At 39.7% G+C, this 27,890-nt stretch overlaps 1 protein-coding gene across 4 annotated transcripts; it reads right to left on the bottom strand.

Annotated features, from left to right (window-relative positions):
- Window positions 1-6,507: 6,507 nt before the first annotated feature.
- Window positions 6,508-26,049, bottom strand: LOC131898080 (zinc finger protein 39-like). 4 transcript variants are annotated; one of them, XM_059249143.1, is made up of 6 exons: window positions 25,924-26,049; window positions 21,891-22,020; window positions 21,291-21,386; window positions 16,297-16,423; window positions 16,076-16,168; window positions 6,508-10,667 (listed from the first exon to the last, which is right to left on the bottom strand). In XM_059249143.1, exons 3-6 carry the CDS (start codon window positions 21,309-21,311, stop codon window positions 9,079-9,081), a joined length of 1,830 nt encoding a protein of 609 aa, XP_059105126.1. In that variant the 5' UTR covers window positions 21,312-21,386; window positions 21,891-22,020; window positions 25,924-26,049; the 3' UTR covers window positions 6,508-9,078. The 4 variants fall into 4 exon arrangements, with proteins under 4 accessions (XP_059105126.1, XP_059105127.1, XP_059105128.1 ...); XM_059249144.1 differs by having other exon boundaries at window positions 21,291-21,380; XM_059249145.1 differs by lacking the exon at window positions 25,924-26,049 and adding an exon at window positions 23,308-23,553.
- Window positions 26,050-27,890: the final 1,841 nt, after the last annotated feature.

The following is a 27,890-nucleotide window of genomic DNA, read 5'->3' as shown; positions in this document are numbered from 1 at the left end:
AAAGGCTTCAATTAGCTGCCTATACATGTCTTTGTGTTGAGTCTTAATCACTTTTCTGCAGAAAATCATGACCAAGCCTAACATCAAATTTGAAGTCTCCAGAAAGATGGTGGAGCCCCACAACAACAATTCCATGTGGACAATAATAATACCACTAAGCTGACAAACATCACCAACAGATCAGCTTTGGACTACAAACTGTTCAGATCAATTCTGAGATGGCTAGCTGAGATGACCCAGTTTCACAAACTACTTGAATAAGGACTTGAGATAAGCCCTGAACTTTGGTATTATGCACAGACTGACAACAAAGGATATAGCTACCTTTCCTAGAATTTGACAATTAACCCAAAATTTTTCTTTTCAGAATAAAGATGCCTTTGCCCATAACCAGCAGGAAGCAATTTTAAGAACATGACGCTCACATTCCCAAGAGGTGGTGTGGGGCGGGTGGTTTTTGGTCTTTTAATGGGTTTTGGGTCTGGGATAATTTTCACTGTTTAGGAGGGTTGGTTACAAGTTGTTGCTAAGGGTTAAGAAAAGGGATAAGCAAAGGAGATTAGATTTAAGGTTCTTGTTTTTAAAAAAGATATATAGAAATGATAGGATAGAGGGTAGATTATTGAATCTACTCTGAAAAGAAAAGAGAAGATATAGATATGATATAGATAAAAAGATAGATTATTGAATCTACTTTTAAAAGACAATTACTAGTTTTAAATACTTTACATTGGATTGGATTTTTGTATATTGTATACAAATTACATATATTGAGATTGAGATTGTTCGAAAATGCTGTACACATATTTCTAATCTTGTTCAAGATATTGTACTTAGACAGTTCATTTAACAATGTAATACAATTTGCTAATCCTTGAATGTTATTATTATCAACTATCAGGATATAAGGGAAATGAAAGTTAGTAGTTACAATTGAACTTGGAGTCATATTAGACATGTTTTCAAGGTTGAGCAGAGGTATTTTAGATAGACAGGTCATCTTCAAATCCTTCAGAGATCTACAGAATATGGCATTTAAAATGTTTTAATAACTTAGAATTTTTTTCTTTTTTTATGACTATGAGACATGTCAGCTCCTGGCAGCACCAATCTACTTCAGAGAAGATATGGGCATTGAAGAAACTACATATGGAGTTAACTTCACTGTGGCAAAAGTTAGCCACTGGACAACAAAGTGTCCTCAAATTGACTGCTGACAAACAGGACAAAATGGACAGACAGAACACAAAACAAAGGACTACTGATTCTTTTCAAAACAAGTGTGGTTGTGGCTTTAGCAACAGGCATCCTCTGAGGCCAAGACAATATGGCCTTTGCAATCCAGAAAAGGTACAGTGCCCCTTTCTTTGAAGGCAACTGTACAGGCAGTGGACCGATAGCTTCTGACATGCAGTGGAACAGTAGCTGAAACAGTTATTTTTGAAAGAGTAATAAGCTGACGGAGTCTAACCTCTCAATGGTAGACTGGCATTTAATAAAAGAGATGAAGCCACCCACAAGCCAAGAAGAATGGTATGCAGAGAAGAACAGGATACAAGATGAAGCCACCCACAAGCCAAAAAGAATGGACAGCTGAATTTAAAAAACATCAAGAATTTCCAGAATTTAAAATCCTGAATCATGATAGGACACTAGTGGAATTCAGGTGACTCTGGTACATGAACTACTCTCACCGAATATGAGCTCAAACTGTAGGCCTTGTGTACATCTTACTTCACAAATGAACCTGTCAGATACGCTAAGCCTATAGGTGGAACATGATGCCCCAACATTGTGGAGAAACCTTGGGTGACTGTCGAGGCAGCTGGCTGTTTCTGTCAACTCACAATTTTTTTGGAAGCTACTTGCGTGCACTTCCTGTGCTTTTGTTGTTGTTGTTGTTTGTTTTGTTTTGTTTTTGTTTTTTGGGTTTTGGGGGTTTTTAGGTTTTGGGGGTTTTTTGGGTTTTGGGGGTTTCTTGGGTCTCTGAGGGAGTTGAAGATTAGATAGTTATAGTTATAGTGAGCTGAAGATTAGATAGTTATAGTTATAGTGAGTGGAAGATTAGACATAGTTATAGTTTTCCTTGTTAAGAATTTCAGAAAAGAAACTCACTAAGAGGTGTAAAGTATATAAATTTGAAAGACATTATAAGATAATTCTCTGTTAGTAATATAAGTAAGGATAGAAAGTGTTTTCATGGGTACATCTGACTTCCTTAGGTTGGAATTTTCCTTCTAGTGCTTTCTGTAGGGCTGGATTTGTGGATAGATATTGTTTAAATCTGGTTTTGTCTTGGAATGTCTTGTTCACTCCATCTATGGTGATTGAAAGTTTTGTTGAGTATATTAGTCTAGGCTGGCATCCTTGGTCTCTTAGTGTCTGCATTACATCTGTCCAGGTCCTTCTGGCTTCAAAATCTCCATTGAGAAGTCAGGTGTTATTCTGATGGGTCTGCCTTTATAAGTCACTTGGCCTTTTTCCTTTGCTACTCTTAATATTCTTTCTTTATTCTGTATGTTTAGTGGTTTGATTATTATGTGGTGAGGGGACTTGCAGGGGGGGGGGTCTAGTCTGTTTGGTGTTCTATAGACTTCTTGTATCTTCATAGTATTTCCCTCTTTAAATTGGTAAAGTTTTCTTCTATGATCTTGTTGAATATATTTTCTGTGCCTTTAAGTTGGTATTCTTCTCCTTCCTCTATCCCTATTATTCTTAGGTTTGGCCTTTTCATGGTGTCCCAGATTTCCTGGACATTTTGTTATGACTTTTTTGGCTTTGGTGTTTTCTTTGACTGATGAATCCATTTCCTCTATTGTATCCTCTACACTGGAGATCCTCTCTTCCATCCCTTGTATTCTGTTGGTTATACTTGCATCTGTGTTTCCTGTTCGTTTACTCAGATTTTCTGTTTCCAGCACTTTGTGTCTTCTTCATTGTTCATTCCTATTTCCTTTTTCAGGTCTTGAACTGTTTCCCTCACATGTTTAATTGCTTTTTCTGGTTTTCTTGGCTTTCTTTAAGGGATTTATTGATTTCTTCCAATTTTTTGTTTGTCTTTTCCTCAATTTCTTTATTGATTTCTTCCACTTTTTTGTTTGTCTTTTCCTCAATTTCATTTTTCATTTTTTCTTGAAAGGTTTCTAGCATCTTCATGAAGCTATTTTAAAGGTTGCTCTCTTCTGCTTCTTCTACATTGTGATGTTCAGGTCTTGCTGTTGGAGGACTAGATTCTGGTGATGCCATATTGCTCTTTATGTTGTTGTATGTATTTTTGCATTGATGTCTGTCCATCTCCTCCTCTAATAGGTATAAGAGGTGCCTGTGTCTGAGCGAGTTGCTACTGGTCCACTCTGTGCTTGTTGTGTCTGTGTCTCAGGGGGTCCCTCTGGGTCCAATCTTAGCTCTTGGTCTAATTGGAGCTGGCAGATTCTGTATCTCAGGGAGCTGCTATTGCCCCAATCCAAGCTAGCTGATTCTGTGTCTCAGGAAGCCTCTCTTGGTCCAATACGAGCTGACAGCTTCTGTGTCTCAGAAAGCCACTCTTAGTCCAATGAAGGCTGGCAGATTCCCTGTCTCAGCAAGTTACTCTTGGTCCAATTAGAGCTGGCAGTTTAGTTTCCATGTCTCAGGAAGTTACTGGGGTCACAGGCAGATCGGTAGTGGGGCAGGGCATGGAACTTGTAGATTGCAGGACCAGTCTGATGGAGGTTTTGTTGGGGGTTAGGAGCTTCCTGCAGGAGTTTTCCCTGCTGGCCAGCAACTGGGGCAGAGTTGGGTGGTGGTTCGCGGGAATTGGCTGTGTCCCAGGGCCTGGGTCCTAGTGGCAGGACTCTCTGGGTGGGAGAGGGCATGATTGTTTTCTTAAGTTACTGGCAAGCACACTCAAGCAGTGTATCAATGAGAAAAAATGCACATGCTCATTAGCTATATGAAATTTATATCATATGGTACTATTTTCCTTTCTATCCTATTTAGAGATGGGAATAGGAACAAAAGGAAAATAATTACAGAGACTGCATTTCATTAAGCAGATTAGTTGAATTATATTGGTCTAGCAAAGTAGCAGCAATAGATTCTCTTCTAAGGTCTCTAGCCCTAGGTAGTTATCTAGATTTCTAGTACCAGGTGTGATTTCCCTCCTGTTGAGCATGCTTAGGACACAAGACTCAGATTATTTCACTTGGATCTAACTTGAAAGCTTTCTTCCTGCAATCCACCTTCCACAGTACCGGAAAGTACTATTCAATCTGCCAAAGGAGGGAAGCAATTATTAGTCCTATCCAATTGTGATGCTCATGAGCCATAGTGATGGCCAGCATGGCAAGATATCCCTAAAGGTGAAATAGGAGCACTTACAACTTGGTGGTAAGAATTGTTTAAGTGGACTTAAGTCTGGCTCTAGAGTTGGATATGGCTTCTCCTCACCTCTAGACTCAAGCATGTTTTTTTTTTTTAATTTTCTGTCCTATGTTGGTAAGCCACTTAATTTTGTTACTCTATGACAGAAGAATATCTCCTAGCTGAAAATCCTGTCCCCAACTAAAAGATATGGTTGGACTATATAATAAAGATTCTTGGGGTGGGGTTCGGGGGTATTGAAGAAACCAAGGACAGGTCCAACACCAAGTTCCTATAATCTTTCAACTAACCAGTTTAGCTACCTCTGTCCAGATTAAACAATACTTGTTTAGTAAAATATTAAAGCTGAACCTCCATGTACTTATATATAAAAATTTACCTTTTTCTGGCAGTCAAACGTTGTAATATGAGTCACCCAGATGGTACTGGTTTTAAAGACATGAAAGAGTCATGGAGAGCCACTGAAGCTTGACACTATATGACAGGATTGAATTTCCTAAAATATCCCAGGAGAAGCTGATAACAAAAATGCAGCCCAGTTGCAATAAGGGACCCCACCAATTTTAGAGATGCCAATGCCAAATTATGGCCACCAAGAACAGCAGTCACAATGAGGTGCAGCCAGCTAGATTCTATGGGACAGGCTATATATGCTGCCAAGGGCAAAACCAGAGAAGTGACCTGGACCTCTTGGAGAAACCCAGAGGATCATGAATAAATCCTACATATTGAATTGTTTATACTGTTGAAGTTTGGTCTTGCCTTGTCCAGATTATGATTGTGCCCTCTTTCTTCTCTCTTGAGAGATAGAACAGACCCCCAAACCTTACCAGGCCTCCAAAACTTAGCACAACTGACTCCATGATGGAAATACAATTCAGGTTGTAAAACTCAGCCACAGACAGCACTATTACCCAAAACTAAAATAAGCTAAACAATTAGGGCCACAGCTATGAGCACCAAACACTAAATTCATCTTATGAAGCAGCAAGACAGTGACCTAATCAGTATAACAAACAACAAAGCCTTCAAAAAAGGCTAGAAACTCCCTGGCAAAGAGAAAGAAATGGCTACATATAACACCTATTGGCATACCAGGTTCCTCATTGTCAAAAAGGTAATGTTAAAATCAAATAGATCAAGATCTACCAATTTATTAGCTAAAGCAGTTTTATAATATGAAAGAATACTCGACATGCTCTATATAGAACAAAAACCAATCTCAAACCAACAAGACAGAAACAATGGGTACCAATCCCGGTTCAACTGGTCCCCCTGGGACTACTCTTGCTTCAGCTGCTGCAGGCTCCTAATACTCATAATGCTCACAATCAAGGCCTTCTGTATTCCAAAGTGCTACAAATTCCATCTCCTGCCAAATAAAAATACTAAGATACTTGTCTTCTGCTGGCACTATCAGCCCATACAATAGATAGAAATGACCATTCCCTTTTCAAGCAAGGACTTGAAAGGAACCCATAAGACAATGGGGGAATGATAGACCAACCTGACTTTTCTTAAGATTAGAAGCACCTTGTTACATGGTAAAAATAAGTTCATTCTTGTTTTCTGTAAAACTTAAGTTGGACCATGTCTTTACCCATTTTCTGGAATTTGACATGTTCTACACCCTATACCCTGACTTTTACTCTGATAAGATGCTTTACCAAATGTAGATGTTCTGCCAAGTTCCTACATAACTAAAAACACTTGAAAACCCCCTAGCCTTGCAGTTTGGGGACTATAAAAAAAAATTATGCTATATTCTGTGCTATTCTCTTAAACCCTGCTTTAGGGAGATAGCTCTGACAGAAAATAAAGCTTGCTTAATTCAACCAAAAAATTTGGGTTAGTGGTCTTTACTCTTTACAAGAGTTCAATAGGATTCACATGACTGTTTTTTTACTAGAAAGTAGTCAGCCCTGAAACCACATATACACACACACACAAAAAAAAAAAAAATTAACCCAGTGGGCTGTATTTATATATTTGTAGCTATACATGTAACTATAATAATGAAAGAGGCTATCACTTGAGGGAGGGAACACTGGAGGAAGGGCCTGGAAGAAGGAAAGGATAGTGGGATATGTGATATAATTATCTTAACTAAAAATGTAAAAAAAAAAATGAAAAATGAAACAAGAATTGTTGACCAAAAGTGCTTTAATTCAGATATCAACTATAAACAGTTGTGTATCAGACTTCTACATTTCAACATTAATTGCTGATATGTTGGTTAAACATTGTAAAAACATTATCAGTCACCTTCTTGGGGCAGTGGATAACTCTTCTATTCAATCGAAATAGTTTTATAAAAAAAACCCATACAACTCTATATGAACATGAATATACTTAACAAAATATGAATGGGATAGTTGTTTAATATGAAAACTGCATATTCTGATTTGAATCTGAAATGCTGCACAAAGGCTTGTCTTGGATGCTTGGGTCTCAGATTGTGGCAATGATTTAGAGGTGATATAAACTTCAGGATGGACTATTTTCATTTTAAATGTGTGTCACTGTTAAACGTAATTAAAGAATAAACCTGATATTCAGCCACTTCTTTGCTGTTTCCTATCTAGAAGTTAAATAAAAAGCGCTTCTGACAACCATGATCTGCTCATGGTCAGGGGGGTCAAGTAACTTGACTATATGAAATTATGATCTAAAGTAAGTATGTACAGCCTTAAATTGGTTCTATCAGATAGTTGCCCACAGTAAAACCAAGTTAACTAATACAACCACAGCATCTTAATACTTATGTCTGAAATTGCAATCAGAACTACAAACATAAAAGGGCATGCACCCTACCTCTTAAGTAGTCTCCCAATGTATTTGTTACACATGTAACAAATTCTCTGTACTTATTCTGAGTGCACTCAATTCAGATTTCTAAAACAAAATATATAATATAGAACATAATTATATTTGAGATGTGGTTCAAGCCTGTTTACTAGATTTGAGTATTAACTATTAACTTTCATTTATGTCAACCACAAGTGTCCCAGGTTGGAGACCAGTTTATGCTGACTGGAGATGACCATCCTGCTTATTTGTACACAACTAAACACAATTTGAAATAATTTTTTAAATAACTTATTTCCAATTAACACTCAAGTTATACGAACAGATTTTTTACATTGTAGGATTTTAATACAATCCAAATGAGGGTGTGTTTTATTTCAGCTCCTTCATTATCTGATTCAGCTTCCCTGACTTCTGCTTGTCTGTGATGATCAAGGCATAGGTTTCTGCTGCAGTGAACTTTGAACTTCACATGACCTGCATTCTTCTGGATCTTGACAGATTTGGCATCCTTTCACCGTGCTGTGAAATCAAATCTTTCATTTGTTCAACGTTTTTGTAACACAGTGATGGAGCATTTAGACCATACAGACAGCAGCCAAAAAAAGCTCCAGAAGCATTCGTTCTTAATTTTTTTAAGCCTTAAAATTTTATGCTGGGCATAGTAGCATATACATGTAATCAAAGCATTCACAGGTAAGAACAGGACTTTGATATCAACCAGGGTGTTTGTAGCAAGACCTTATCTCCAAATTGAAAAGTTGGGGAAACTTCACTTAAAATGATCAAAGAAATGTCCTTACCCATTAAAGAATTCTGAACTGACTAAAATAACTCCAGAACTGCTTATTTTACAAAAATTAATGAGTATAAAATACAAGGGCAGTAGATGGCTCAGACGGAGGCTAAAGACACTTGCTGCCAAGTCTGACAACCTAAGTTTGATATGAAGAACCCACCAGGTAGAAGGGAATTAACTTTGGAGAGTTTGTCCTCTGACCCTGACATACGTGATATGGAATGTATGTACATATAAATATAATAAAACTTTTAAGGTGGTAACAGGTAATCTATATGAAAGGCAACATTTATATTGATCAAGCACTCTGCCACTCAACTACATCCACAGCCCTCCTAACTGCTTAAATTCAAGTGGGCTCACTTTTATGAGTGAAGTGATGTCCAGTAACATGATTTCCACAAAGTTCCACGTTTCTACAAAACTTACATGACTAGGACTCCTATAGCATATTTGATTCAAATGGCATTAAGGTATGTAATTGTATTTTTGTCCTTTGTCAGTCATAGAGTTTGTGAAGCCATTAGATTCTCAAATTCTCGTATTTTTAATTATTTGATTTTTTTGTTCTTAAGGTCCCATGTAACACAGGCTGGGAGTGAACTCGCTCTGTAGCCAAGGACTATAACTCTTGATCCTCCTTCCTTGACCTCCCAAGTATTGAGAATACAAGCATGCACCAACACACCCATTAATCAGTTGCAAATTCTATTCAGAGCTTGAGGCAGTTCTTCATTTTCATTGGTTTCACACTATTGAGCTCTGATATCATGTGAGGAAAACCTCAAGTAGAAAATTTTGCCCAGTTTTCTTTTAAGCCATGGTGTCTTCCTCTGTTGCCTGAATACAAGTGACCCTCCACCATAAACATCTGTTTATGTTGGTTTAAAAGCCATCACTTTTATGTACCTAGCAAAATTACTTGCCACAGTCAATTGTGAGTTCTTTGATAAACAAGCATAAATCAAAGTTTTCTTTCACTGTTTATTCATACAGTTTAATCTCTCATGTGGGTACTCCTATGTACAGTAAGGTCTGACTTGTGGGTAAATGTTTCCCAATGTTCTTTACATTCACAGGTTCCCTTACCTATAAGAAGTGTTACATGTTTAAGTAAAGTTTATTTTATGTTGGAAAGCTTTCTTGCACTCTTCATATTCATAGTACATTGTCTGATGTTGAGAAGTGTTACTCAGCAAAGATTTATTGCACTGTTTGCATTCACAGGCTTTCTCCATAGTATGAATCTTCTGATGCCGTCTAAGATTTGACTTATCATAGAAAGATTTCCTACATTCTTTACATTCATAGGGTTTCTCACCTGTATGAGTTCTCTGGTGTACAGTGAGGTGTGAAGTGCAATAAAAAGCCTTCTCACATAATTGACATTCATAGGGTTTGTCACCTGTGTGAGTTCTCTGGTGTCGAGTCAGGCCTGACTTGCGGTAGAATGTCTTCATACATTGCTTGCATTCATAGGGTTTTTCACCAGTATGAGTTCTCCAATGATGACTGAAACTCGACTTACAAATAAACGACTTCCTGCATACTGTACATTCATAAGGTTTCTCACCTGTGTGAGTTCTCTGATGTACAGTTAAATAGGACTTGGTGGAAAAGGCTTTCCCACATTCCGCACACTCATAGGGCTTTTCACCTGTATGAATTCTCTGATGTAGAGTGAGTTGGGGCTTTTGGCAAAAAGCTTTCCCACATTCCTTACATTCATACGGCTTCTCGCCTGTATGAATTCTCTGATGGTCAGTGAGCTCTGACTTACGATAGAAAGCTTTCCTGCATTCTAGACATATATATGGTCTCTCACCTGTATGAACTCTCTGATGCTGAGTGAGGTGTGACTTTTGGCAGAAAGCTTTCCTACATTCCTTACATTCATAGGGCTTCTCACCAGTGTGAGTACTATGATGTCTGTTGAAGCTCGTTTTCCAATGAAAGCACTTTCCACATATTTTACATTCATAGGACTTTTTCCCTCTGTGGATTTTCTGATGGAGACTCTCTTCTGATTGCTGAGAAAACTCATATTCCTCCTGAACAAAGAGCTTTTCTCCTGCATGTTGTCCCTTATGTTTTAGAAGATATGACTCAGTAATGAAAGGGTTCTCAAAGTCACTACATTTGAAATGTTTCTCTCCAAAGTGTATTTGCTCATTTTCATCAAGGTCAGACTTGTTACATTTTATCTCTGATATATCACATTCAAAAGATTTCTCCCTTATCTGAGCCATCTCTTTGCCAATAAATGCTGTATCTCCTAAAGATTTTGCATATTCACTGAACTTATGAGTCAGTAATACTGCTTTTGTGTTGAAGGATTTCCCTGGTATAAGACTTCGAAAATAACTTTGTGAACTTTGAGACTTGTAGAGACTAACATGCTCTGGATATTTGATGGATTTTACAGTTCCAATAAGATCATCAGATTCTTCTCCAACTTCTAGCTCATCAGCATCACTATGAATATACACATTTTTCCACAGAATAAGCTTTCTAGGACTCATTCCTAGTGGGTTCTCATTCTTTATATTCTCATTTGAAACATGGTTTGCACTCACATTGAATGCCTTCCCTACTCTAGTCAACTCCTTTGATGTATCACGGTCAAATACAACTTGCCACACATTTCTTGCTTTGGTTTCTGGACAGAACTTGGTCAGGGTATTCATTTCCTGGGAATCTGAAATGACATTAATAAAAATTAATATGCACATATCTTCCTTCCCACTAGAGGATAAATGCCCCCCCAAAAAAAATCCTATTATGCTTTAGCCATCTATTTGCTTTTTAATCATTTTATCAAAAATGAAAAAACTAGGAAAATATATTGTTTACCAAAATGATACCCATTTTCCTTTATCTAACTCAATGTCATATGTGACTTCTAAATTTAACATATACATTAATTGTACAAACTAAGGTATATTATGTTGTTTTTATGCTATTCACACCCAAAGAGATTTCATGGTCTTCCTTCTATATATGTACACAATGTACTCTGGTAAAATTCATGTCTACCTTTCTCTGCCCAGAGCTGTAGGTTCTCTTCCTCCTTCCAGATAATCCTCATTCTACTTTTTTGAGTTTACTTCATTCTAGAAAACTTAACCCCCATCTGTTTTACAAGTCACTGATCATTCAAAACTGTATTCAACCACATATTTGTTTAGTTTATTTTCTCTGGCTATTGGTTTTTAGCATTCTCAGTTTTGACTTTTAAAAGATACAACAAATTATTTCCAGTGTTATCTGTTCATTAGGGCTTGCTTTATTACCTCAAATTTGATTTGTTTTAGAGAAAGCTCAGATGTATATTTCACAGACACTGAGACAGTATACACTATAGATGTCTCTTTAGTCACACTGAAGCACTGTTAACTATGAAGTGGTTCTACTAAATCTTGTTCCTGAGTTATCCATTCATGATAGTAGACTATTTTAGTCACTCAACTCCAGTATGTACTTCACTCATGAAAGTGGATGTTGTCTAGTTCAGATTTGTTATTTATTGGCATATTATACAATTCTAGAATGCTGAAGTCACTCATTACTGCTCTATCCAGAACTTCGGTCTTCCTTTGTGTCTATAAATATTTTTATGGAACTCAGAACATCAATATTCAGTGCATAAACATTTGGAATAATTATATTTCAATGGATTGGTCCCTTTACGAATATTCAGTAAACTTCTTTATGCCTTCTAAGCTAATTAGGCATGAAGTTGGCTTACTCATGTGAGTAGAGCTACTGATGAGTCCTTTTACATAATTGTTTGTTTCAAGAAACATTGCTCACATTTTAAATCCATATGTACCTCTGCCAGTGAGGAGATGCTGCAGACAGCAAACAACAAGATCTTAGTTGTTATTCCATTCTGGCCATCTGATTTAAAGTTAAAAGCAATTATATTTAGGATTCTTATTGGAAGACACACACTAAATCTTTATCTTAAAAGGTCTTCTGGTATGCTAAATTAATAATGGTGATAGCATGTCTACATTCTCTGTGATTTGTGATTATTTGATTTCATGTCTACAGTATAGCTCAGTCTCAAAAACTGAATGAGTGCCCTCTCAAGTTCCCCTCTCAAGCTGGAGTCTGTGTATAGTGTAGGAGCCCACAGAGGTTTCCTAGTGAGATCTGAGCTGGCTTTACCAGTAGGACTGCTTAAGAGGATAATTAGATTACAGACCTGGATATCAGGTGTTTGGAAGGGTCTACACTTGGCAATATATAACAAGGGGGAGGTCTTTTGCCTCACTCCATGGCACTGTTATGAAAAGGCAGTGGATAAGGATCCAGGCCCTCCTGAGGCTATCTTGTGTTTCTTTTTTTCTCTTTCCACTATCCTTCTATCTGAATCTCTTATCCCTCACTCAAGAGTAACCTGGGGGAAAAGATAAGGACAGGTCCCCCACAAATGGTGCCTAAACACGGACCAGGGACTTGGCAAAAGTAGAGGGGGCGTCGAGGGTATAAGAAGGCATGCTGATAAGGAATTGAAAAAATAAAGGTGACAGTATTTTATTCTCGAGAGTGAAAGTAAAGTGGCTGAAAGATACCCAAGTGAGGCTGCAGCGTATATCTCTTTAGAAGTTTCTCTTTTTCTCTTCTCTCTCAAATCTCTACTAAAATTAGGTTTTAAAATGTTAGTATAAGTAAGTCATAGAAATGTAGGCTTAGGTATATTAGTGTAGAATAAGCTATAGGCATAAGGATATTGTTTAGGCTTAGGTATATTAGGGTAGAATAAGACTTAGGTATAATAGAAACTTAGAGTAGTTTTTCCACCTCTGAGTACAAGCAGAACCTGGAACGCAGAAAGCAGCATCCACGGCAGACTGTAAACTTAGCAGTGTGAGCGACTTCAGAAGCTCCAGAAGCCACCAACAATGGCAGACACAAGAGCCAGCACAAGCCGCAGCAGCCAGGCATCTGCAGCTGAGACCCACAGGGCATCAGCGCAGCACAGGTGGCAGATGCCCAAAAGCCAGCAAAAGCAGCAAGGTTCTGCAAGCTTTCTGTGGTGAAAAAGCCATGGTGAGACAAGCAGAAATGCCACACTGAGAGAAAGGTGAACAGCAAGCAGCTTGGAGTGCAGCAGAGAGAGTAGACCCTGGAGAGTGCCGAACAGAGATGCCGAAGCCAAATGAGCAGCTGAGATGCGCTAGAGCCCAGGGAGCTGTAGAGGTGAGAACTGTGCTTCAGGCAGAATGGCAGAGATGCTAGAATCTAGGCCAGCCCGAGCTCCCAGCAGTAGGGTGTGGCTGGAACCATGGAGTTACCCTGGGGGCAGCATTCAGCTGTGCAAGCAGGACAGTGTTCTTGGAGGACTCCCAACAAAGTAGGTAATGCAGCCAGAGTGCAGCAGCCATGACTGGCCAAGGCTGGGTTTCCTCCCGGATCCTGTGTGCTGAGAGTTGCGGATCATATCAGGGGCAGCCTCTTGAGCCCAAGTGGTGTGAGACGATTGAAAGCCCTCGGGGCCTCAGGACACAGGGATCCTGGAAACTGCCAGTTTACCAGAGGCACAGATTGTGACAGTGAAAGCTGTGAAAGCCAGGAGCCAAAAGCCTTGCAGTTTCTGTTTGCTAGTTGTAAGAAAAGAATCTTTTGAAAGGACTCTGCCCCAGCCAGTTAATAGCTTTTGTCCTGAGGCAAGGTTCCTCAAGAAAGACTGCCGTAAACTGATGCTATAACTGAAAATGCCTCTGTGGCCGAGAACAAAAGTTTCAGAGACACTTGTTTGAACTAGAATTGTTAACTGAAAAAGGTTTTGTTTATGGGTTTCTTCATATTTAAAAGAATTTATTTTTTGAACTTCTCAGGCTTAAGAAATGAGACAGATAGGAATGATGCCATAGTAATGGGACAATTTTGACTTTACTTACACATATAGGCTCTATTAACTGTGGTGATTCACGAACTGCTTTGTGTTAAAAATGGAACTATCTAAACAGAGAAGTTTGGGGTTTTTTTTCTCAAGCTCAAAATGCAACTTAAAAAAAAAACTATAAGGAAAAAGAGAAGTTAATATTCCAGTCTATTTAATTTAATTAAAAAAAAATATTTTCTTGTCCCTTAAGTGGAATGATGTTAAATTGTGTTAATATACCCTATGTTTTGTATAGTTCTATTAAGAAATTGCTTTTGGATTTTTGCTAAAGTTTTTAAAGTGCTAATGGTTATATTGAGAGTATTGCTTTTGGATGTAGGTTTGTAGGAATTGTAATTGTGTATAGTAATATTTACGTTAGAGTTATTATGTAAATCTGTTGATATTGATGCACCATGGTTTGGTGAAGCTAAGGGAGCTTATTTAACTTTGATGTGGATGCATCAGAAGTTTATCCTACGTTTTATTAGCAAGAAATGCAAATGATTCTATTAAGAGATTGCTTTAAAGTGTATTTTTGTTAAAGTCTTTAAAGTATTAATGGTTGTAATAAGAGTTTGCTTTTGGATGTAAGTTTGAGAGAACTGTAATTATGTACAGTAATATTTATGTTAGAATTATGTTAACCTGTTAATGTTTGGTGAAGCTAAGGGAGTCTAAGTTTGATGCAGTTGCATCTGGAGTTTATTTGATGTGGTTGCATCAGAAGTTTATTGATTTAAAAAAGTGCTTGGTGCAGCTAAGACTTCTATAGACATCTGAGACCCATTCAACAAGGACATTCCATTTTTATCATCCTCTACTCCTTTATTGGGAGATGTGGCAGCCCTAGGGAGCAGGAGTAATGCTGTGGTAATTCCAGCTACTTGCAAGCTCCTAGTGGATTCAGAATTAAGCTCTGTACCCTCACTTGAGTTTTAAAATATTAAGAGGGACCTGTGGGAGCCCACAAAGGTTTCCTATTGAGATTTGAGCTTGCTTCACCAGCAAGGCTGCATTAGAAGATGATTGGACCACAGGCTTGGGTACCAGGTGTTTGGAAGGGTCTACATCTGGCTGTATCTAGCAAGGGGGAGGTCTTTTGTCTCACCCCTTGGCATTGTTATAAAAAGTCCTTTTGAATAAAGTTCTGGGCCCTCCCAAGGCTATCCTGTGTTTCTGTATTTTTCTCTCTCCTCTATCCTTCTATCTTAATCTCTTATCCCTCACTCCTCAAGAGTACCCGGGGAAAAAAAGGTTGGGGCTGATCCCCCACAGTATAGCACTTCAAGGTAAAGGGAGTAATGTAACTGGTTTCTTTTCCAATGTTAGTCTGTTATGAAGAAGTTATTTTCAGACAAGGAATGTTCAACTGGATTTAAGCCTTCTGAAAACTATAGATTTCTCCTGTGTCTAGTTGTCCCTAAGGATGCCTACATGTTCCAGGCTTCCCTTATGCTCATGGCTTTTGGTTTTCCTCTGCAGAGGGAGACAGTTACAGGCTTCCTCCTCTTTTTGTGGTGTGTGGTATGTAGTGTAGTGTGTGTGTGTGTGTGTGTGTGTGTGTGTGTGTCTGTGTGTGTCTGTGTGTGTGTGTTTATGTGTGTATGTACATGCTCATGCATTACAATTTTGTTTTTCTTCTTTTCAGCTGCCCTTAAAACTTTGGATATTTTCTCCTTTATTACCCTATCTCTCTTTATTCAGACAATCATAAAGCACTTTTAATCTACTACTTTATTCTGGAACACTCTGATGCTATTCTCTCAAATTCCACCTGTAACTGCCAAAATAACTGTAATTAAATACTAGCCTTAAGCTACTCATTTATTAATTTGTATATCTCTGCTATTAATACTCATGACTACTATCAAGTCTTTGTTAGATAGCCACCTACATATTATGTAGCAAACTTGGAAAATTACCTAAATAAAATAAATGCATTAACTACTTCCTTACAACTCAGTTTATTAGACTTTTCCTAAACTACACTATGTATGTTGTTTCTCTAAGATCCATATAGGGAATGGATTTATAATAAATCTAAAAGAACATATTTCAGTAACAACAACAAAAGCCAAATCTTTGAAGAGTATATTAGACAAATGTCTAATATATAAGATTAGCCATGTTTAGATCTGGGATGGGGATAAATTTGGTGACCATATCTGTTCAGTTCTCAGCATCCTCCTAATTAGTATGCATTGATGTACCTGGAATGCTCTGGTCTGAGGCTTCTCCTACAATCCATGACCCAAGTCTATGCTCCAAATTGAAGATCAACTCAGGTTTGGTCTTGCAGTGCCCTGTAAATGGGAGATGTTAAACCACTAAGTCAGGCAAAGAAAAGAAAGAAAATACCTTCATTTGAGGAGACAGCCAATGATGGGGCCAATTAGTTTGATAGAGAGTCTACATTCCATTCTACACTCACCCAAAAACAGCAAGTTCCTGTAGTTCTCCAGCATCACATCCCTGTAGAGGGTCCTCTGACTTTCATTCAGGTCCTGCCACTCCTGCCAGGTAAATTCCACAGCTATATCCTCAAATGACACCAACCCCTGTAATGACACATTTCTCCTCAGCCTGAGCGCTCATCCTTCTATGGATACCTGTCTTACATAACACAAAATTTATCTGTATTCATTATCATGGGAGAAAGTAATATTTTACCTACACATGAATTTAGTATAATTCAAGAAAATATAATTATACAGTTCCCCTTACAGATGCTGAACAATCCTTATTACTAAGAAGAACAGCATTAATAACATTCTCCTCAGGAAAGCACCTGATATAGTCCAAAGACAAAAGTACAAACACATTGTTGATGTGTATTTAAAAAGTTAATGTTCTATGTACAACAGGACAAGTGAAATAGAAAACACTGCTACTTACATACAACAGAACTCTTAAATGTTTACATGAATGTATTCTCATGAATATGAAGCAACACAAGTCCAGTTATGACAGCACAAAAGACACAAGATAGGCTAACAGAACTATACAGAACACCAGTCTGAGTATTCTCACATTGTAATGAGTGACAACACCAGTAAATGTTCAAATCATTTATTATCCAGTGATTTTGCATTTAAGTAATTCAACAATTTAATTTCATCGACTTGTTAGTAGTCTATTACATACATAAGTAATTATTCAGAGGCTAGAGAAATGGATTAGCAGTTAAAGAGCTCTGGCTGTTCTTCCAGTGGACCCAAATTTGATCCCAGCACCCACATAGTGGAACACAATCATCTAGAATCACAATCCAGAGGATCAAATGGTGTTCAAGGGCACAAGCACACTCATGTCACACAGACACACAGGTAAAACATCCATACACCGAGATACATAAAATTTTTAAAAATTAAACCTGCTTTAAAAAATAGTAATTGCAGTTATGGCCATTCTTGTATTTTCTTACTTAATCAAAAAAAAAAAAACTGCTAGGATCCACACATAAGTGACTATATTACCCACTTCCTAAATCAAAAGGTTTAAAAAAAGGCATGGCGTACTATAAAATATGTAAATTACATGAACCAAGATAACAAATGACCATCTACATCACTAATCTGACCTCTGATTTATAGGCAGCTGATGGTTACAAGGAGAAAGATTCACAAGACCTCAACCACTCTCAAAGATTTATAGACAGTTAGCAGAGAGACATTCCCTTCAGTGGTGTAACTGCTTAAGAATTACCCATGTGCCTATGAAGTAACCCTAACTAATAAGCACACTGGTTCACTGGGACTTGAGTGGAATAGCTTCTTGCACCTGTCATTGGTGCTTTATCTGGGTGAATGGAAATTTGATGTTTTCAAAAAAAAAATATTCATACAACTAGAGGGTAAACTTTTGTGCTCAATCACAAAAGTATTTAACACTCTATGAAGGGTATAGGAAAATCCAACAAAACACAAGAAAGAGTATCATCTTTACAACATATACCTAAAATCCCAAGAGAATTCCCTGGACATTATTCCAAATAGGAGGATTCAATAAACACACTACACAAGTGACATAAAGGCTGGGGCTGTAGCTCAGTCGTAGAGGGCTTTCCTAGCACATGAGGCCCTGGTTTTAATACCCAGTAAATAAACAGCAAAGGAAACTGTTTTAACTGCTTTCTAAGCTTCAATGAAACACTGACCAAAACCAACTTTAGGAGAAAAGAATTTATTACATTTTTCAGGCTAGATAGAGCCCATCCTCAAGGGATGCCAAGTCAAGAGCTCAAGCAGGAACTTGAAGGCAGGAACTGAAGCAGAAACCACAGAGGAATGCAGCTACTGGCTCTCTCCCTCTGGCTTACTCAGCTGCCTTTCTTATACAGCCCAGACCCACCTACGCATGATGGTACCACCTACAGTGAGCTGGGACCCCTACGTCAATCAGCAACCAAGGGAATTCCCAACAGACATGACCACAGGTCAATCTAATGGAGGCAATTGTTCGATTGAAGTTCCCTCTTCCCAGGTATGTCAAGTTGGCAAGCAAGATTAGCCATCACAGAAAATATTCACACATAAGAGTATGTTCAGACAGTAACAGAATATCAAATTCAAGGTACCTACTGTAGCAACAAAAATATACCAACTTATCAGATAAGAAAATAAATTAAGGTTATAAAAAAAATAAATAAATACTACATTCATGGACAAAATTATGTATCACAAAAAATACAATAAATGGATGAAGTCTACATCACAATATCATTAATTTTCCTTAGGTCAGTACATTTTCTTCTTAGATCTAAAACAGTTTATTTCAAAGTTGTTACAAAAAAAAAATTTTATATACTGGCAAGATGAGTAGAGGTTAAAGATGCCCACTAGGAAATCTGATGACCTGGGTTCAATCTCAAGGCCCCATATGGTGGAAGGAGAACCGACTCTCAGAAGTTGTCCTCTGATCTCGACATATATGCCACAAAAAAATAAATTCCTAAAAAATTAACATACAAATACCAACAGAGTAGTGTAGGTTAAATTCCTGTTCTTCAAGATCTAACTCTTCCCCCTGTATTAGTTGCCATGGGTTGCAATAAAAACTTATACAGAATGGATGAAGTGAAATTTTTTCACAGTTGTGTAAGTTAATTCAACAGTCAAGGCTGCAGGTGGTTCAGTTCCTCATAAGGTCTCCCTTCCTGACATCCAGGTGACAGCCTAATCAGAGTGTCTTTCCATGCAAAAACAAAATAATTCTTCCTTCCTCTTTTAATTTCTTCTGGGGCTCAAATTGTGGTTTGGGGCATGGTAGACAAATGCTCTTACATTGTGCTAGCACCCAACCCTTCTTCCTCTTTTGGGTAAGGAAGTTCAGCTGTATGGTGTTAGTATCCCACACATATTTCCTCATTTAACGCTAATTACCTCCTATAAGCCCTATCTCCAGATAGTCAGCATGTGGATTTGGATATAGGCTTCAATAGAGAAATTCTGGGAAAAGGATAAAACACTTCATTCACAGCCCTGATTGCCATGCCTTTATCCAAGTGAAATACTGACAAAACGCAACATTCACATAAGCCAACTTGGAGCCTCCCTTTGCTGTCTGAGCTCCCTTCACAATGTGAATGCAAGTGATGTACAGTCTTCTGAGAAGAAGCCAGAGGAGTCACATGTAAGGGATGCACAGTCTTCTCTAAGGAGAAGTCAAAGGTGTCACCCACAAATTCACATTTTCCCTTTGGCACGAGGGCTGAGAATGTACTACACAAAGAAAAAAAATCTTTTTCCTCAGGTACTCTGAGTCAGAGAAGCAAATACTCTTATACTCTTGATGGACTGGTTAGTATAAGAAGAAAAGAAAAATTTGCTTCTGATCTTACTGAAAAATTAATTATCATAACAAACAACACCTGAAATAACAAGCAGTGTAAGAATGCTGTTAAACTGTCTTAAATGCTAATTAAAAGTGAACAAATACTAAATATAAAATGACACTTAACCCCTACCAGTGGTGTAACTTAAGCTATGTTTTACTTATATTATTTAGGATAACTATTAATGTAATACAAGTGTTGCTCGGCACGTCATGTGCTTACTACAGGGACTTAAAACATAAACAACAGTATATTTCAGGTACCGGTCATTGCATTTGGCCAAGGTATACAGTTATTAATGGACAGTATACATATGCCAGTTTATAAGCATAAAAAGGAGCAAGGAACCAGTGGACATCTGAGGACATGCAGTACTAAAATCTAGACATGTTTCCATCTCATCTTTTATGCTTTAAAATAGTTTAAAAGTTGCCTCCTCTAGTTCGGGCAGGAAAAAAAAAAAAAAAAAAAAACAGGAAAAAAAAATGTTCTGTGGACTAGGACTGAAGCTCATTTCCACAGCAGTCAGCTAGCATGTGTGAAGTTCCATGTTTGACACATTTTTTAAATCCTATAATGAAAAAAAAAGTAAGAAAGATTAAAATTAATTGAAAATGGGGACTTCTTGGGTCAGAAGGAGGAGCAGAAGCTGTCTACAGGCAACTCCAAGAATGAGATGATCAGGGTAACAAAAGACAGACTTTATTCTGAACAGAGGGGAAGAACACTAAGAAACACCAAAGAGGACAGCATAAGTTGAAATGCAGTGAGAAAGACGAGGCAATGAGAAGTAGAAGTGGGGCCAGTGGCCTCAGCTCAAGCAACCCAGAGAGGAAAGAAGCCAAAGACATATCTATGAGGTAAGCTAGGTAGCCTTAGGGAAAACAGACTGACAGTAGCTAACTACACAAGAAGTGGCCCATCACAATCCATCATGGATACGGTGGTACTCATAAGGCCCCATCATTCCTTAAGGAGTATGGACAGTTAATGAAAGCTGAGTATTCCTTAGTGGTATTGCCACTGGTCAAACAGTCCTTGCAGCCAATAATCCCCTACCCACACTCATGCCAGCAACTCTACTTAAACGCAGAGGGCCATTAAAAAACTAAAATACAAAAAAGGAAGAGAAAGGATTGTTAGAAAGAAATATTCAGGGTGGTATTTTCAGTGGTGATAAAAGGATAATGGGGGTGGATCAAAGTATACTACACATATGTATGAAATTATGAAACAATTTTTTAAAGTTGTATCATTTATGTTAAAAGTCAAACTCATGAAAGTTTAAAAAAAAATTTAATCATCTGAGAACAGAACACAATGCACCCTGTGCCCACTGATGGCTCAGCCTGCTGCCCTACAGTCAGTAGGGAACTAAAGGCACAGAGAGAGCTCCAATAGGAGCTGAAGTAACCTTGCAGAAATGAGACAGGCCACCTGGGTCCCAAGTACCAGCCCATCACCCACCCCACAGAAAGAAGGGACCTGGGGTCCAAAGACCCAATACAGGGTTCCAGCCGGTTGACTCCAGAGCCACAAATGATTCCCACCAATTATAGTCCCTGGTTCAAGACGCTGGCCCACACACTCACCATTTCTGGCTTCCAGGGCATCGAGTGTCCTCCCTATGGAACTCCCCGCACCAGCACGTCACAGGGCAACAGAGTCTACAGCACAGCCACCTAGACCTCCAGAGTAGAGGAGACTGAGCCTAGGGACGCATCCCAAGATGACGAGCTTCAGAGTAAAAAGTCCTAGCAAGACTGGGAAAGCCTGTCCCCTACTGTTCATCTGCCTAATGAGACATTCCTCAACCCAGTGCCTTTAGTTGTACAGGGGGGGGCTGCCTCTAGAGCTCTAAGTACCAGTAGAGTCACCAACCCATGAAAGAATAAAACCAGCATAACAGGTACCGTGAGTTGAAACACCAATCATACATATACATGTCTACATGTATTTCTGTGTGACCTAACAGTATCTTTCAGTTACAGAAAATCAGTACCTAAAAGTACCTATTGTTTTGCCAATATAAGCAAGGTGTCATTAAATTTTGGAATCCTATCTATCATAGGGGGTGATAATTATCTACACTAGATAGCAAGCCCCTTAAAATGTTATTAAATATAGTGTAATTGGGCTGGTCAATAATTTAGGCTAAGATCAGGTGGGCTCTTTTTGTTATGAGTACCTACCTGATGGCTGAAGAGGCAGCTGAGCTTCAGAGAGTGACCTGACTGTCAACTGGTGCATCTTGATTCTCCTCCTTCATTCTCCTCCTCCAGTGCCCTATTGCAGTCTTCCTCTCATGGAGATAGCAGCGATCTGAAAGAAAGGGTGAATAAATTCAAAGACCTTTTCAGTGCAGGTACCAAACTAATACACTTTCTTGTTGTTGGTATTTTGGCTCTTTGCGGGGGCCCTCCACCCAGCTCCCAAATGAATCCACACTCAGAGGCTTATTCTTACTTATAAATTCCTAGCCTTATCTTGGCTTGGTTCTAGCCAGCTTTTCTTAATTTATCAGTCTACCTTTTGACTCTGGGCTTTTTCCATTCTCTTACTTCTGTAAATCTTACTCTTAATCTGTGGCTGGCTGTGTAGCTGGCCCCTGGAGTCATCCTCCTCCTCTGGCTGCTAGCTCTCTTCACTCCTCCATCTCTCTTTGCTTGCCTCGCCTCCCCTTCCCAGATTTCTCCCTCTCTATATATTCTCTCTACCTGCCAGCCCTGCCTATTTCTCTCTCCTGCCTTGCTATTGGTCAGTTCTTTATTAGACCATCAGGTGTTTTACACAGGCACAGTAACACAGCTTCACAGAGTTAAACAAATGCAACATAAACAAAAGTAACACACTTTAAAATAATATTCTACTACACTTTCCCACTCACAGCTTCACAAGTGACATGACAAATAGGCAACTCTGGATCCAAGGTTCAGGAAATAGAGCTCCCTTTCAATGAGACTGTCCTGGTTATGGATCCAGAGAACTAATTAATTGCTAACATTCTGACACTCAGTATCATTCAGTCTTTTCTTGCAGATAAAGTTTCTGTACCAGTTCCAAGTCAAGGAACTTCTCCCAACAAGTATTAAGTAGCTGACCTAACTAACTGGACTCTAAGATATAGGGGAAAAAAGAACATGAAAGTGGGAGGAGGGCCTATTGGGGTGATATGATTAAGACACATTTTATACATGTATGAAACTGTTGAAGAATCAATTTTAAAAAATACTGTTGTATGTTTTGGTTGTGAGTGTAGCCTTCAATGGAACTGTCTCTCCAGTCATAAAAAATATTCTTTTTATTGAGAAATTTTTTTTTATTCATTTTACATACCAAGCATAGATCCCCCCTCACCTCTCCTCCCACTTCCCCAGCCTTCCTTCCCAGCCCACCCCCCAATCTCCTCCTCCGAAAAAGTAAGGCCTCCCATGGGGAGTCAGCAAAGCCTGGTACATTCAGTTGAGGCAGGCCTAAGCCCCTCCCCCTGCACCAAGGCTGTGCAAGGTGTCCCACCATAGGTAGTGGGCTCCAAAAAGCCAGCTCATGCACCAGGAATAGATCCTGATCCCACTGTCAGAGGCCCCTTGAACAGACCAAGCTACACACCTGTATTGCTTATGCAGAGGGCCTAGTCCAATCCCATGCAGGCTCCATAGCTGTTGGTCTAAAGTTCATGAGTTCCCACTAGCTTGGTTTGGTTGTATCTACAAGTATCCCCCATCATGATCTTGATGCCCCTTGCTCATAGAATCCCTCTTCTCTCTCTTCCACTGGACTCCTGGAGCTCGGCCTGGTGCCTGACTGTGGATCTCTGCATCTGCTTCCATCAGTTACTGAATGAAGGCTCTATGATGACAGTTAAGGTATTCACCAATCTGATTATCTGGGTAGGCCAGCTCAGGCACCCTCTCCATTATTACTAGTAGTCTAAGTTGGGGTCATCCTTGTGGATTCCTGGGACCTTTCCTAGCACCCGGTTTCTCCTTATCCCCATGATATTTCCCTCTTACAAGATATCTCTTTCACTGTTCTCCCACTCCGTCCCTGTCCCAGCTTGACAATGCCATTCCCTTATGTTCTCATCCCCGACCCCCTACCCTCTATTTCTCCCCCTCACCCCCAGTTTACTCAGGAGCTCTCATGTAAAAAAAAAAAAAAAAAAAAAAAAAAAAAAAGCCGATAATACAGGACATGAGTCAATTCAGCCTGACTATAAAGACCATGTATCACCACTAGACAACATGACTCATGTAACTAACCTTGTCTTTTTCAGTCCTAGATAATGAACACTGATTCTAGTAGCAGAACTCAAGAAATCAAAGGGCAATAATACATTTCAGATTTCTCATCACAGGAGAAATTTGAAAACATGTACAATGCATCCCACAGGTGTGCCAATCATTCCCATCACTTTCAGCATTTACAAGTATATGATTTCTTGTACAGATAAAAACAAATCACTATGCCTGGAACATCTTACTGTGAAAGTGGCCTGAAAATATGATTAGAGAAAGCATTTTCTCTTGTTGGAATTTTGGAGAAAGACACATCGAAATATTCTCAGTTTGTTCGTTGATTTCTCACTAGGCAAAGCTGTTTCCAAACACTTGAAACGAATGCTGCAATGAGGCAAATATACATAGCACACGGAGAATGTTTCTAGAACCCTGAACCCCCAGAAAGACTTAAAATCTTCAAAATTCAAGTTGAAATGGGCCAATGAAATTAGAATGGCTGTACTAGCCCACCTAGAAATCAATACTCACCTAGAAAGCAATACTCTAATGCTTTCCAGTAGTACACAACGTGAGGGAAGGGCCGAACGAACCCACTGCTTTTTAAGCCATCATCTTTTGTTGGCTTATCTGCAAGTTGGTCTTTAGGTAATATTTAAAATCATGAGGCTAGAGAGATGGCTAGAGCATTTTAGGATACTTGTTGGTTTTCCAGAGGACCCAAGTTCAGTTCCCAGAACTGATGTCAGGCAGCTCACAACTTGTAACCCCAGCTCCAGGATATCCAATGCCTCTTCTAGCCTCTGAGACACCTGAATGTTAATGGCATACACTCACACAGATACACATACACACACACACACACACACACACACACACACGCATAAATAAAATAAATTTACTGCAAAGTTGTGTTTCAGTCTTACCTACTGACATAGATTACCTAATCAATATCATTTGTTCAACTCAGCAATTGCTTCATTCTTGACTGAAGTCAATACCAGATGTGTCCTACCATGAATAAGGTATGGAACACTTTGGTTTTCTCCTAGCTTCAGTGAGCATTACTATAAGATGAGCACTACATGGGGGAAAATATCATCCAAAAACTAAAGCCATGCCACTCACTACATTGAAACGAAAACTGACAGTTCTTAGGGCTCGCCCAAGGGTGATGACATAAATACCTCAAAATACTACAACTGACCTCACAAAGACATGTGTGAACATGGCCAACATTAAAACAAAACTAAGATCTATTGTTATTCTCAGATACTTAGGTATGCAAATCGTTAACAAGTATTACTTTTTGTTGATGTAGCACGCATGCTAAAACACATTCACGTAAAACTCGATGACATTTTGCACAATGTTCAGGAGTCAAATGACTTGTTTTCCTCTCTTTTTGTGTTATAGTCACAGGAAATTTTTTTTAAGTCCTTGAGAAATTATTTTTTCTCTAGTACTCCGCAATTTTAAAGAAATAAATTATACAATATTGCATATTTGAAATGAGGAACAGTTAAATGAGGAACAGTTAACATAACGGAAACTGGAACTTGGTGCTTGAGAATATGGGCAAAGAGGCAAATTTGGGGGAAGCGCTCTCATGGAAGAAGGAGGGGCGGGTCTGGCTGGCATTCAGGAGTCTGGATTTGGGGCTCCAAGGCCCAAACATTAGGGAAGATTTGAGGAAACAGGCGGGGGTCACAGGAAGGAAGGGGGGACTAAGCGTCCGGGGGACGACAGCTCGTCTCCAGGAAAAACTTCCCAGAATAGGACGAACACAACCTGCAGGAACCACGCAGCCAGCGCAGAGCTGCCCTCGGTCGCCACAGCGGGAGCGACAGGACGCCCGGGGCTCGGGCAGCCCCACTGCCCAGGGGACCCAGCGCGGACGCCCCGCGAGGCCTCACCGCAGACCCCGCTCCGCCACAGCGCTTCCCGCTCGCGCACCGCCACCTCCGGGCGCCACACGCACACTCACCAGGTCCGCTTCTCCGGGACGCCGGCGCCCTCCAACCATCATCACCCAGCACCCACCGCGCCGACAAAGCTGCGCAGGAGCCTCCCCAGCTGCTGACACCAAGCCCAAGATGGCGGCTCCCGGACAAAGGCCGGGCGACCGCCAAGGCCCGCCCCCGCCCTCCGTCTGTGTGTCTGATTGGACACGCCTCAACCCACGGCCTGCGATTGGACAGGGCTTCAGGTCCTGCCCGCTGAGTGACAGTAGTTGGCGCCAACGCAGGGCTGAAGGAGCCCAGGATGACAGGTTCTTGGCTGCAGCTAATTTTAAGTAGGGAGGGCTTCTTGTGAAGCACAATATATTCCTGTAACTGGGCATTTGTGGTTTAACCTTATATCCTTATATCTAATATATGAATTAGATATGTATGTGTGTGTGCATACATACGCATACTAGTCACAAGAAATAAGATGCCAACTTTTCACAAGTCTCTAATATTAGGTTATGGGCCCTGTAGCTGATTTAAGAGAACTAGATTACACACACACACGTATATAAGCAAAGCTTGCTATGTTACAGTGCCTGCCTCCATGACTTTTGGCAAGTAGGCTAGGTCATATGGTTTGATCAAAAGAACTGAGTCTGGGTAATGCTTAAAGGCTGAATTATATGATCTTGGGCAGGCCTCATTGCTTTTCCCAGACATAGCCAAGGACTACCTATCAAGACTTAAATTTGTTTACATTAAAGATGCCCTGCCTTCTTGTATCCCTGTGAGCTACATTTTTACTTTATTTTAACCCTGTCACGTGTCCATCAGAAACTAGCTGGTCGTTAATTTTGGGGGTTAGTTTGTATGTGCATATGGGTGTCAATATGCCCTGGTGTGCATATATAGAGGTCAGAGAAGAACTTGTGGGAGTTGATTCTCTCCTTCTACACTGTGGGTCCTGAGGACTGGACTCAGGTTGTCAGGCCTAGAGGCCTGTGCCTTTACCAACTAAGCCAGCTCACTAGCTCCCCTGCCCACACACTTTTTAAAGAAGTTATCCCCTCTCTTTTTTACATACACTGTGTATTTTCATTATATTCACTTGGGACTCTTCCCCCTTCTGGATCCAACCATCATCACCCCACTGTAACAGGGATGCTGGTAGTTGCCTAGTGGTTTTCTGAGCTCATTTTCTTGAACAGACAGAGAATTGATTGTCTGGGAAGATAGAAGACCAAGCCACAAGAAAAGTAAAAGTAACTGCTTTTTTCTTTAAGGGTGGGACGAGCCATAAGCCTGGGCATTCACTCAGTGCTCAGTGGACACTGGCTTGGGTATTTTATAGGGACCCCTGAGTCCTCCCCTTCCCACTATTGGTCCTGTTTAGATACCACCCTTACTGCCATTTCCCTTCACAATGTCTTCCAGGAACAAGAAGCCACTGTCTCAAGGATGCTGCCTTCTTTTTCCCTGCCTACCTGTGTTCCTCTAACCCCACTTGCCCAGATTCGTTCCAATTTTGAGTTACTGCTCTCCCACTGAGCCCAGTTTGTGCTGCTTATATACTCATGGATGTGGGACCATCTACCGAAGGATGGTTGACCTACCATGGTCTACACTCTTACTCTTAAAACAGATTCTCTCTTCCCCAGAAGCCCCCAACTGTCCGTAGCTCCTCACCTCATGTTGAGGAGGAGGGCCTCTGGAAAGGTAGGTCCCTGTGCCTTTCCCCCTCCATTCTGAAATGTTGACTGGCTTTATTCTCTAACCAGTATCCACAGCTGCTATGAGTTCATGAATGCATCCATCTTGTCATGTCCACAGTACAATATTCAATATATTTTTTTTCCAACAGGGTCTCACTATGTATCTCTGGCTGGACCTATATAGACCCTGCTGGCCTCAAAATCAGGGAGCTCTGCCTGCCTCTGTCTTCCAAGAGCTGAGATTAAAGGTGTGTGTCACTATACCAGGCAGTTTCAATTTTGTATGACAT

The sequence above is a fragment of the Peromyscus eremicus genome, chromosome 23 (genome assembly GCF_949786415.1).
Source record: "Peromyscus eremicus chromosome 23, PerEre_H2_v1, whole genome shotgun sequence".
Classification (NCBI taxonomy): Eukaryota; Metazoa; Chordata; class Mammalia; order Rodentia; family Cricetidae; genus Peromyscus; species Peromyscus eremicus.
Note: the sequence above shows the minus strand (reverse complement) of the source record. Positions and strands in the feature narration are given on the sequence as shown.

Coding starts and splice junctions, on each gene's coding strand:
- LOC131898080 (XM_059249143.1), bottom strand. CDS start 21,311: ATGCCCTGGAAGCCAGAAATG. Junction 16,424..21,290: donor TGCCCTGGAAGCCAGAAATG/GTGAGTGTGTGG, acceptor GTGTCATTACAG/GGGTTGGTGTCATTTGAGGA. Junction 16,169..16,296: donor CAGGAACTTGCTGTTTTTGG/GTGAGTGTAGAA, acceptor TCCCATTTACAG/GGCACTGCAAGACCAAACCT.